The following is a 12,129-nucleotide window of genomic DNA, read 5'->3' as shown; positions in this document are numbered from 1 at the left end:
TAAAAATAAAATTAAAAATCAAACCTGATTTAGACTTGATTGACCTGGACAATTTTGATCTTGTAAACTTTTATTTAGAATAGAATAAGCTTTATTGGCCAAGTATGAACTTGCCAGACAGGGAATTTGTTTTTGTTTTTGCTCACTGAACCCAGATTTAAATAGTAATTTAAATAGTAATAGACTGTATATTATATATATTTATATACTGTCTGTTATTAAGAGCCATCTGTCTATTATAGACAAATGGCTCTTATTAACATATATACAATATTTAAAAGTAAAAGGTGCAGCAGTATGAGGTAGTCATGGTTATTGAAAGGTGCATTGTTACAGCATATGATTGTGGTTATTATTATTATTATTATTGTTGTTATTATTATTATTATTATTATTATTATTATTATTATTATCATCATTATAATAATAATAATAATTATTATTATTATTATTGTTGTTGTTGTTGTTGTTGTTGTTGTTATTATTATTATTATTATTATTGCACAGTGATTGATTGATTACTATGAGACTGAGTGATGAGAGTTCACCAGAGCAACAGCTTGGGGGAACAAATTGTCTCTGTTTCTGGAGGTTTTGGCGTACAGAGCTCTGTAGTTCCGTCCAGAGGGGAGGAGTTCAAACAGACTGTGTCCTGGGTGTGAGGGTTCTGCAGAGATGTTACCTGCCCGTTTCCTGGTCCTGGACCGGTACAGGTCCAGGATAGATGGGAGGTTAGTCCCAGTTATCCTCTCCGCAGACCTAATTGTCCGTTGAGGTCTGCTCCTGTCTAGTTTGGTGGCCGATCCGATCCAGACGGTGATGGAAGTGCAGAGAACAGACGGCAGATGTCAGTGTAGAAGGTGGTCAGCAGCTGGAATGTCAATTACAAAAGGATCAAAATAAATGTCTCAATCTGGTATATCAGTTTTAACATTGTCGAGTAACATTGTGAATTGTCTTGGAGAAGCTGCGCAACATACAGAAAGGAACAAGAAATTGGCATTGTGTATCTAACAGATCAATTTACAGATGATATAGGGTATCTTTAATGCTTTAAGTTGATGTCACTAAATTTCTGTATTAGTTTTCATGGAACAAAATAAAATTACGTAATAACAGGAATGTTAGTGTTGGAAACCCTCAGGAATTTTGTAGTACATTTCGTGCAGATTGGTCAATATAATTGTTGCATCGACTCCAAGAGAAGGATGCCTCTTTGTTGCTTGAAACCTACTGTTGATCCAGGACCGTTGGCTAATTATAGACCTATATCATATCTCCTTTTTAAATCCTAAAATGTATCTTAAAAAAAACCTTCAACTCATCCAAAATGCTGCATCCAGGGTTATGATTAGAACTACCAGGAGAGATCATATTTCCCCAGTGTTTGCTTCTCTTTACTCACTAGCTAGACATCCAGAATATAATTAATTTTTTTTCTCCTCACATATAAAGCTCTTAATAACCAAGCTCCATCATATCTTCAAGGGCTCAGAGTTCCATATTTTCCACGCAGAGCACTTTGCTCTCGGGCCCCTCTCCTCTGGAACCAGCTGCCAGTTTGTGTTCGGGAAGCAGACACCTTCGCTACCTTTAAAATTAAGTTTACATTTTTTTTTGATAAAGCTTATGGATGGCAGGTGCTTTTAAACATCGCTTATTATTGTCACGGTTTGCAGTTCCTGTTTTATTTTGAAACCTGTGTCTTGTGTTTCAGTTCTGTTCTGATTTCCCTGGTTCCCGTCTGCCCTGATTGTCTGCACCTGTGTCTCGTTAACCCTTCTGTATCTGGTCCTGTCTTTCCACTGCTCCGTGCTGGTCCGTACTGTTTCCTCCCTCCGTGTGTCCTGTCAGGTTTTTGGACTTTTGCTCTCGTGTTTTTGTTAACCCTGCTCTGCAGCGCTTTTAGTTTGTTTTTTGCATATTAAATAACCTTTTTTTTTGGAACTCCTGGTCTCTCCTGCGTTTGGGTCCTCATCTACCAACTCGTGACAATTATGCTGCTATATGCCTAGAGTCTAGACTGCTGGCGCCTCCCATGATCCACCTCTCCTCACTCTGTTCTCTTATACTTAAACTCTAATACTGACATCATTGTTATTATTAACCTGTGTCCCTTCTTCCCAGCAAGCGTCTGCTGGAGGTTTCTTTATGGTAAAGGGGAGTTTTTTTTCCTTTCCACTGTCACCTGCTGCTTGCTCAGGATTGAGGGTTGTATCAAAAAACTTTTGATGCAAGCTGTTGGTTTCCTTAGCGAAGCAATGTTTTATTTACTTGACATTTGTCATGATTTGGCTTTGTATAAATCAAGCTTGAACTGAAACTGAATATAACTGTCATATTACATTTGACATGCCAGTTACCATGTTGCAAAGCACAAAAATGTGAAATCCTATATCTGAATAATTTTAAACCAAATCTGTGCATGTTAGTAGGAACACTAGTTTCTCACTGGGAAACGAAATAATAATGGAGTCCATCGAGCACAGAGTTTGTATATTATGGGGTAATTTTGGTGATTGTCACATCAGTTCATACACAATATCGGCTTCATACACAGGTATTATGGAAAAAAATGGGGGTTATGTTTTTAATCTCCTTTGAATGCAAAGTTGATAGCGGACTAACATCACCTATTTAATAACTCTTGCTACGAAAGGTATGTTGTAAAATATTGATTCTCCAGTAGATGGCACTTTTGTTCCTTTGTGAAAACTATAAATCTGTACTTTATAATCTGGACTACGTTGAAAATCTGTAGTTGATTGTAGTTAACAATTTATGGAAGAAACTGCTGCTGAAAAGTCGAGCTAAACATTATCTTGTTAATAGAGTGAATTCAAAATTCAAGGAAAAATATGGGCAAATGAGTGAGTTATCCTAAACTGAGTATCTATAATGCAAGCACTTGCAATGCCCCCCCTCTGCAGCATGTGCTCAAGTGTCCTCTTGCAGCAAACTAATGGACTTCAGAGTATTATTCTAGAAACATTGCGCTTTATATAGTTCATACATAACAGAAGTGTTGAAGTATGAGTGTGTTTGTGTGAATGGGAGAAATGGACAGAGGTGGATAATCCAGGTGCCATAAAGTAAAAATCCTGTCCAGCAGTTGTTCCAACCAATCACTAAACCAGTTCCTGTGCAGGTAGGTGGTACATGGTGTAGCTTGTTAGTGAAAACACCTGTTCTAAATGTACAGGCTGATTCAGAAACATGTCAGGACTTTTACTCTATGGCATCTCCACCTCTGGCGATAGATAAGATCAAAACAAAGGTAATATAAGTGCAAGGCCATTTATCACATGGTTTTAGATGGAATCTGATCTATAAAAGGGGTTAGTTTGACCAAACTGCTGTCATTTTCACTCGTTCTCTGAAATAAACAAGAACGCCAATACATGCTGCAGAATTATCATTCACGTAACTTGACTAAATAAATCTAGGTTCTCATGGGGGATCGTGTTAACACATTATACATCATGCCAGCATGCCACACTATATTCACTATGTTTTTGATATGCTTCATTATTTTGCTTGAGGTTGGGAAACTCACAAAATATGTGTTTACACAGCTTTCATAAGTTGCTTTTAAGTTTTGCCTTGAACAAAAACAACCATTATTGGATAAAGTATTGCTACGGTTGGTTAATTTTTGAACTAATATATCTCCATGTGTCTTGGAAGTACTGTCGCCTTCTTAGTGGGAACTGCACACAGGCTGAGCAGCTCCAGGTCCGTGCACACACTTGTGGTAGGTCTGTACTGCGTTGTAGCACTAAACACCGGTTTTTCTTAATTCCTTTGGGATCATGTAGAACATGAGCTGCATACAGAGATGAGCTTCAGACAAGCTCTGCTACAGTTGGGAGATTTTCCTGGGCCTCCCCTCATGTCTCTGAGTCCTGTCTAAGAACAGAGTGGCTGGCGTGGATGGTGCTTGCACTCCTGGGAGCACATTCCAGAGCTTCTGCATCATGTGAAAGTCAGCCTGTGCTGCCCCTTTGTCACTGTTTCACACTGCTGTCAGCAGGAAAAACAAAATAGATGGATTTCCTTTTCTGTCATTGTCTATAACACTACGACTTTGGGTGACTGGAAAAACAAATATAACTAATTTCATACTATTCACATTATACCCATATCAAAATTGAGACAATTATATTTCTAATACTATGATGAGAGCCACAGTAATTTCCTTAAGAAAAGATTACTGTTTGGCTTGTAGGGATGCACATTGAAGCAGATGTATCTGATACTGAGAGGAGGCCACGCATAGGTTCAATGATAATCTCACAAAAGAGCAATACATTCTAGCAATGCAAATAGATATTCATAAAATGTATAATTGTTTTGTAACATTTAAAATCCATCTTTGTTAGTTATAAAATCATTGTATGTCGCCATTAATGCCCAGCAGGTTTTCTCCATCTCATCAGATAACATGTTGTGCTGTCAACTCTTACAACAGAAGAGGGCGCTGTCTCCTCAATAATACTGTGATTGGTTTTAATACTGTAACAGAAACACATTTATTATAAGATTGCTACATGGCAATTACACAAACGTCAATTTAATTCTACGGACACTCGGATTACATTTGGTAAATTATTTTTGTTTATAATTCAAAAAACTATGTGTGTAAGTTTTACATATGTTAAGACCTCTTACTTTGAAACAACCTGCCATTAATTGTTTTTTCCGGCTTTCCCTCTCCTAGTTTTCACTGGGAAGTTACACATGATTAACCCAAAAGTAGAAGAAAAAAATAAAACCTCACCTTTCAAATAATTTGCAAATAAATGGGAAGATGGACATTTTTGATTGATCAAACCTCAAGCCTAACATTCCCCTTGCAGTTTTACAGAAAGTAACTGTTAAGACAAAACAGCCTGTGTAATCAGACAAATCTAGTCTTGCCTAACTTTTCACAGGGAACATCTGCTGCTCGGACACATGTGATGGGTTTTTGGCCAAGCGTGATCCGGCGCTATAAACAAGATTACAGAAGTTGTCCAGTACCATAGCAATTCACTTTTATTGTGGATTAATGCAAATATAATTTCCGTGAAATTCAATATCCCCAATGCATGTGACAGTCATGAGCTGCTCACAGAAACCTCAATTTTGCAGCGTCTCTTTGGCCTGAAGCCTAGAGCCCATTTCTAAAGTTGACAACCTGATTATCTGGAAGGTTCAGTTGTTGAATTTCTTAAAGTCTCCACCTGACCCAACTCGCTCCTTTAACACCTAGAAGGTAAATAGCAAAGAGGCGTAATCATTTAGAATGCTTTGCACTGGATATAGCAAACTTTTAGTCCTCTTTGTGTCAATACAGCTGGTAGTCTTATGTTACTATGCATATAAACACAAGGTAGCATCTAAATCAACAGAAAAAACATTGTTTCTGAACTATATTTGGCTAATGTTTGCTTAACAAGACTTATTAAGACCATAACAAGAATAAATACCATATCAATATCTGTATGCCAGCAGTTTCCCTCATGAATGTTTTGAGTTGTAAGATAAATAATAATTTATTATTATTATAAATATACCTTTAAACTTCTTAAGCGTCTTCTTAATACAGCAGACATGAATGTTTTCCCGCTGACAATACAAGAAAAAAAGGGAACTTTAATTCATATGGCGACTGAAGGAGTGTGTGTGTTGTTGGGAGGGGGGGGACATGGTAAGTGGTTTTGCTGCCATAATGCCTCTTGTGCATAATTTATATTGCAACAGTACTCCCAGAGAGTCTATTAACATGATATCCCAAATATTTTTTTTCTGGCAAAGGGAGAACAGAGGAAAGGGTTTCATAATTCCTAATAAGTGGTGGTCCTACCTCCCCGCCCCAACCCTGCTCTTATATGTGTACAACAGAGAGAAATGCGCTGGAGTGGGTGTGAGAAGGAGAGGAGGGGTTAACAAAATTGGGAGGGTATAGATTGCAGTCGGAGCAATCGCGGGGTTGGCTGGATTGTGATAGCGACAGATGTCTAGAAAACTACGAGGGGCTCTCCTCAGTTACAAGAGACTGCACCTCGGAGAGCAGGGGCGGAATCTGCAGCTGTCACTCCAAAGGCTTTACCTCCATTCTCACAGCCAGCCGGAGACTGGAAAAGAAGAATAACTGATTCTGTCCGCTTTATAGATAACAAAAAGTACAGGTAAGTCACGTTATTTTTATTTTATTTCATATCGTCGTTTAAATGTTCTAGATGTAGAGAGAGGAAGGAATTGAGGAAGGAATTAAGGAAGGAAGGAAGAAAGAAAGAAAGAAAGAAAGAAAGAAAGAAAGAAAGAAAGAAAGAAAGAAAGAAAGAAAGAAAGAAAGAAAGAAAGAAAGAAAGAAAGAAAGAAAGAAAGAAAGAAAGAAAGAAAGAAGACAACGTTGTTTTTTCGTCCTTGTTTTACCTTGTTTTCATTCATATATTGGTGTAATAAAGAAATAGATATAATGGCCATAGGCTATTCCAGTATTCTGTGATTGAATGGGCGTTTTTTAGGGCGTCTTTTCGGGTTGTTTTATAGAAGGTCAAGAGAGTAAAACATTTATGAGATAAATACAAAAGAAATGTGTAAATGATTAAAAGTACAAGCTTTTTCGGAGATTTTCCTAGACATGCTCCCGTTAGTGTAACACATTTTGGAATCCGCGTGAACAAAAAGGGGCCGTACAGCCGAAGGGAGCAGCGGTGGGTGGGTGGCTAGAAATGGGGGATGGAGACCTCTCCTCTCCTCTCCTCTCCTCTCCTCTCCTCTCCTCTCCTCTCCTCTCCTCTCCTCTCCTCTCCTCTCCTCTTCCCTCCCCTCTCACCGGGTGCAGGCGTGCTGTTTAATGTCGCTGTAGTCTACAGAGGCCTGCTGCAGTCTGCATTATTAGCCCTGTACGTTTCAGCTTCAGTGGTTTCTCCCAACTTTGTCCAACTCGTTGCTTTTGTAAGTGAGAGCAGCTCCCGGCGAGGAGTCCTTTGTTACAGGGGGCTGTCGGAGGCCCCATTTGCATTTGCATGAGCTCCTCATCTGTCCAAATTTAACCTCAAGAATTGTGTTAATTTTTCACATTTTGAACTCCTGCAGAAGCATAACGCATCACGTAACTTTGATCACAAAGCAGAAACAATTTGATACAAAAATAAGAAGTTTTCTCCTCAAACTAAACATTTTTTTTGCTTTGTCTGACTGGAACAGGAAAGACAGGAATGAAGGAAAAAGGCAAATACAAAAAAGAAGAAGATAAATAATATTAGAGCAAAAATAAATTAGAATCAGTAAGAATTAGGTAATAAAACATAGTTAAACATATGTTATTATAAAAAGAGCTATGATGTCCATTTTAAACAGGCATCTTACTTGACTAAAAATGAACAAGTGCATCTTACTCCATTCTGGATTGTAGCACGTCCTGGTTTGATTGCTCCATTGCAGCACTACGGACAGTTCCCAGATTTTTACTACCTGTGCCCTCATGCTGCCCTGCAGGGTAAGAGTCCTCCTTGTGGCATTGAGGACTCAACACTGAAAAATAGCCCATGTTGATTAGAAAGCCATTTTGAGGCGAGTGAAATGATGAGACTGTTGGAGTAGATTCGGCATGGTTTTGTGTTCTTTGAGTGCAGAAGCCTAGAGCCTGATTACTGTTTTAATAGTTTATATTCCTACATGCTTATTTGTTCAGGGTTTGTGGAAATATGATCCTTCACCAACTTCCTGTTCTCTACTTTGTCACTGGTGAATTATGTGGCAATCAGTGCACTTTACACTTCCTCTGCAGTCACGTCAGTGTTGTGACATAAACTAGTATAACTTCATGTTTGTAGTGGAGAATTGACGCATAATGGGTTAGATTGATATTATAATTTTTCAAGGATTTGCAGGCCATACAAAAGACCCACTTTTCTAGTTTCTATATGCATACTATGTTTCTAATTACATACCTTGAAGGGTCTCTGGGTGTGTGCTCATAAACCAATTAGAACAAATAGTTTCTAGTTTGTCATACTGGGGGAGAAATAGTTGTGCATGCATATCATAGATGTTTGGATTTGTGGGGTCAGTTGGCACCAAGTCTGACAAGACATTCCTGAAATGGTAGAGTCTGTGGGACCGTCTGACCCCAGTAAGGTTCCCATGCATTGAGATTTGCTTTCCAGCCAAATAGTGTTTGGCACAGAGCAGTTTCCAACTGAACTTCTCCTTCTCCTTTGGACGAGACTTCTGCATTCTAAACACATTTACATTTGAAGGAAGTAAAAACCATGCTGCATTTTCATTGACACGCAATCAATACTTGTAATGTCATTACTATCGCTCATTTGAATGTAATTTGATATTGCTCCATTAGATTTTTGGCGCATTAGGCACAATTATTCAGGATATATGCATCTGCATTTGCTATGTGTTCCTTTTTAAACAAAACCACAGAATCATAAGGGTCAATTGGAAACTTGAGTGCATATTGTTTTTTTTTTTTTAACCCTTTTTAAACATCTATTAATAGAAACAATTTACAAAGTAAGTTGTGTCTTATTTGTTTCTAGGAGACATCATGGGAGGAAAATTGAGCAAAAAAAGAAAAGGATATGATGTGAGCGACCCCAAAAGCAAAAATGATGAGACTGCTGCAACAGAGTCTGGTGTAGAAGACTCTGCAAAGGAAGAAGATGGAGCGCCTCCCACAGGAGCTGAGATGACAAATGGAGCAGACAATGTAAAAGAGGAGACTGTCATGTCAGCTGTGGCAGCTCCAGATGAGCCCAAATCTCTACCTCCAGTAGAGCAAGCTCCTTCTGCTAAAGTGGAGGCAGCTGAAGCAACTCCAGTAGCAGACGAACCGGCTGCTGCAACAAAAGATTCAGATCCTGTTGTGGAGGAAAAATCTGTAGCACCAGTTGACGCAGCTCCAGTGGCAGAAGAGCCTGTTACAGCACCAGAGGAAGTAACTCCTGTTGTAAAGGAGGAAGCTCCATCAGCTGAGACTGTTGAAGCTCCAAAAGAGCAAAAATTAGCAGCAAAAGATGAAGCTGTTCCAAAACGGAAATCAGGAGCAGTTGAAGCCGTTCCAGTCATCCAGGAACTAGCTGCAGCAGCCATTCAAACAGCTCCAGTCGTCCAGGAACCAGCTGCAGCAGCAGTTGAAACAGCTCCAGTTGCAGAAGAAGCAGCTGCAGAAGCCATTGAAAAAGCTAAAGTCCTGGAGACACCAACTGCAGCAGCCATTGAAACAGCTCTAGTCATGGAGGAACCAGCTGCATTAGCCGTTGAAACAGCTCCAGTCGTGGAGGAAACAGCTGTACCAGCAGTTGAAGCAGCTCCAGTTGTGGAGGAAGCAGCTGCAGAAACCATTCAAACACCTCCAGTCATGGAGGAAGCAGCTGCAGCAGCCAGTGAAACAGCTCCAGTTGTGGAGGAACCAGCTGTAGCAGCAGTTGAAACAGCTCCAGCTGTGGAGGAAGCAGCTGCAGAATCCATTGAAACAGCTCCAGTCATGGAGGAAGCAGCTGCAGAATCCAGTGAAACAGCTCCGGTTGTGGAGGAACCAGCTGCAGCAGCAGTTGAAAAAGCTCCAGTCTTGGAGGAAGCAGCTGCAGCAGCCGTTGAAACAGCTCCAGTCATGGAGGAACCAGCTACAGCAGACGCTGAAATAGCTCCAGTCGTGGTGGAACCAGCTGCAGCAGCCAGTGAAACTGCTCCAGTCGTGGTGGAACTAGCTGCAGCAGACGTTGAAACAGCTCCAGTCGTGGTGGAACCAGCTGCAGCAGACGTTGAAGCTGCTCCCGTCATGGAGGAACCAGCTGCAGCAGCAGTTGAAGCGGCTCCCGTCATGGAGGAACCAGCTGCAGCAGATGTTGAAACAGCTCCAGTCATGGTGGAACCAGCTGCAGCAGATGTTGAAACAGCTCCAGTCATGGTGGAACCAGCTGCAGCAGATGTTGAAACAGCTCCAGTCATGGAGGAAGCAGCTGCAGCAGACGTTGAAACAGCTCCAGTCGTGGAGGAACCAGCTGCAGCAGACGTTGAAACAGCTCCAGTTATGGAGGAACCAGCTGCAGCAGCAGTTGAAGCTGCTCCAGTTGAAGCATTACCAGCTTCTGCACCAGAGGCCCCAGCTTGTGTAGAGGAACCACCTGCATCCGAGGAAGGGGCAGTTCTAGAAGCACAGGAAAAAGAACCAGAAGTAGAGGAGCCAGTTGAAACTGAATCTGCCCCAGTCGCAGAAATACAGGAAACTGTACCTGCAGAGGTATTACTGGCTACAACAACAACAGAGGAATCATCTGATCCAGCATCAGAGGCTGAAGTAGAGTCGGCTGCTGCATCTGAAGAGCCCCCAGTAGAGGAACCACACTCAGCTGTATCTGTGCCAGAATCAGAGATTGTTCTTGCGAGCACAGAGGCAGGACCAGAGGATCAAGAGGCAGAGCCCACCCCAAAAACTGCTACTGAGTCAGAAGAAACTGTTGAATTGACAGCAGCACCTGCTGATGTCACTGGACCTGAACCAGAAGCTGAGCCAGAAGCAAAGTTAGAAACCAAAGCAGAGCAAACCTCTGAGTCAATTCAAGATGTAGGTCAACCAGTAGAGACTACAGCTGATCCAGAGCAAGAAGCGTCAGAGATAGTTCCACCACCTGCACAGTCAGTGGAAACATCAGAACCAGAGCAAAACCTGGAAGCAGAACCAGAACAAACACCAGAACCACTGCAAGAAGAAGAGTCCGAACCTAAGCAAGAGGTTGAGGCAGTGAGTCCTGCAGCTGAGAAACAAGTAGAAGAGCCTGAACCTGCGCCAGAGCCAACTCTAGAGAAATCTGATACCACTGAAGCAAACTCTTCTGAGGAGTTGGATCCTGCTACACACAGTGTCTGCACTGACAATGAGGAGGCAAAAGAGGAATTTGTTTCAACAGAAACCGAAGCAGCAGCTGAGCCAGAAGCAGCAGAACCTGTCCCTGAGATTGTCATCACGGAATCTGTCAGTGTTCCTGACATGACTGCTGAGTCTGAAAAGGCAGTTGACGCCTCTGTGGCAGATGGGGGTTGCCCAGAGCCAGAGGTGGAAAACAAGATGGAAAATGGGGATTTAGGCAGCCCTTCTGGTACAGATGATGTGGCAGATGCAGTGAATGGGGAGTGCAGAGATGACACTGCCACTATTGCCACAAATGGAGAGGAATGTGTTAATGGAGATGGAAAGGTAGAGGAGACACCCATCAAGGAGCAGAGTGACTTTGAACTGAAAAAGGACATGAACCTGTGTGGGGATGTCCAGGAGGTTTCTGATGCAGTCTCAGACATGGTGGAGGGTCTCAGCACTGAGGTCACCCAGGCAGTCTGAAACGAAATCATCTATTCATCAGAATGAATCCAGTTCAATCCCTCGATGGTGAGAGAAAGCCATCAAGGTATCACAAACGCAACTAGGCTTTCTGACATGCTGTAACCACTGCAAAGTCTTTAGAGGTAACTCGGGAAAAGGGTATTTTCTGTTGAGTAACCAAAAATAAAACACAACCAGTTAAGGATAGGAAGCGACAGATGGATAAATTGAGACGGATTGAAAGTGATATGATAGTTTGAGTGCGACAGGCAAGAGCTGAACGGTATTGCAACAATACTGAGCAGTATATATGACACTAATCAATGAATACATCTGTGTGTACGAGGCTGATAGAAGTGGGTCATTGGAAAAGCATTCATTATTTGCATATTATTGGATTTAGAATTTCCTATATCCTTTCTATTACTATATGAAGTAAGATAACATTCATGTGTTGGCCTTTTATAATAATGGTACCTGTAAGGACTGTTCATTTCAAACTGATTGTTCAGAATAGAGAATAAAACGAGATTGTTGTAGTCCACAGTGATGTTTTTTTCATGAACTCTTTCAGCAGCAAGTGTTTCACAACTGCTACTCTGTTATACGTTAAATGACCTACAGATTAGTTAGAGTTTTAGACCACTATATAGATTTTACCATTACATTTCCAAATTCCCTTACAGTTGTTAAAACCATCTTCGTCTTTGTAAGCCAATATTATGTTCTTCACCACTTCACAAAGTGAATCTTGGGCTTGGAGAAATGCTCACATCTTAGCTGTTGCAATTGAGCCCTCTCCT

The 12,129-nt window shown here is 41.1% G+C and overlaps 1 protein-coding gene across 2 annotated transcripts; it reads left to right on the top strand.

Moving 5' to 3' along the window:
- Nucleotides 1-5,977: 5,977 nt before the first annotated feature.
- On the top strand, nt 5,978-11,865 carry si:dkey-56m19.5 (uncharacterized abhydrolase domain-containing protein DDB_G0269086). 2 transcript variants are annotated; one of them, XM_061741871.1, is made up of 3 exons: nt 5,978-6,173; nt 8,547-8,906; nt 8,937-11,865. In XM_061741871.1, exons 2-3 carry the CDS (start codon nt 8,555-8,557, stop codon nt 11,342-11,344), a joined length of 2,760 nt encoding a protein of 919 aa, XP_061597855.1. In that variant the 5' UTR covers nt 5,978-6,173; nt 8,547-8,554; the 3' UTR covers nt 11,345-11,865. The 2 variants fall into 2 exon arrangements, with proteins under 2 accessions (XP_061597855.1, XP_061597847.1); XM_061741863.1 differs by having other exon boundaries at nt 8,547-11,865.
- The last annotated feature ends 264 nt before the right edge of the window (nt 11,866-12,129 follow it).

The sequence above is a fragment of the Cololabis saira genome, chromosome 2 (genome assembly GCF_033807715.1).
Source record: "Cololabis saira isolate AMF1-May2022 chromosome 2, fColSai1.1, whole genome shotgun sequence".
Lineage (NCBI taxonomy): Eukaryota > Metazoa > Chordata > Actinopteri > Beloniformes > Belonidae > Cololabis > Cololabis saira.
This window is presented reverse-complemented; position numbering and strand designations above follow the sequence as displayed.

Bases quoted from the DNA above. Each gene is read 5' to 3' on its own strand.
- si:dkey-56m19.5 (XM_061741863.1), top strand. From the start codon at position 8,555: ATGGGAGGAAAATTGAGCAAAAAAAGAAAAGGATATGATGTGAGCGAC.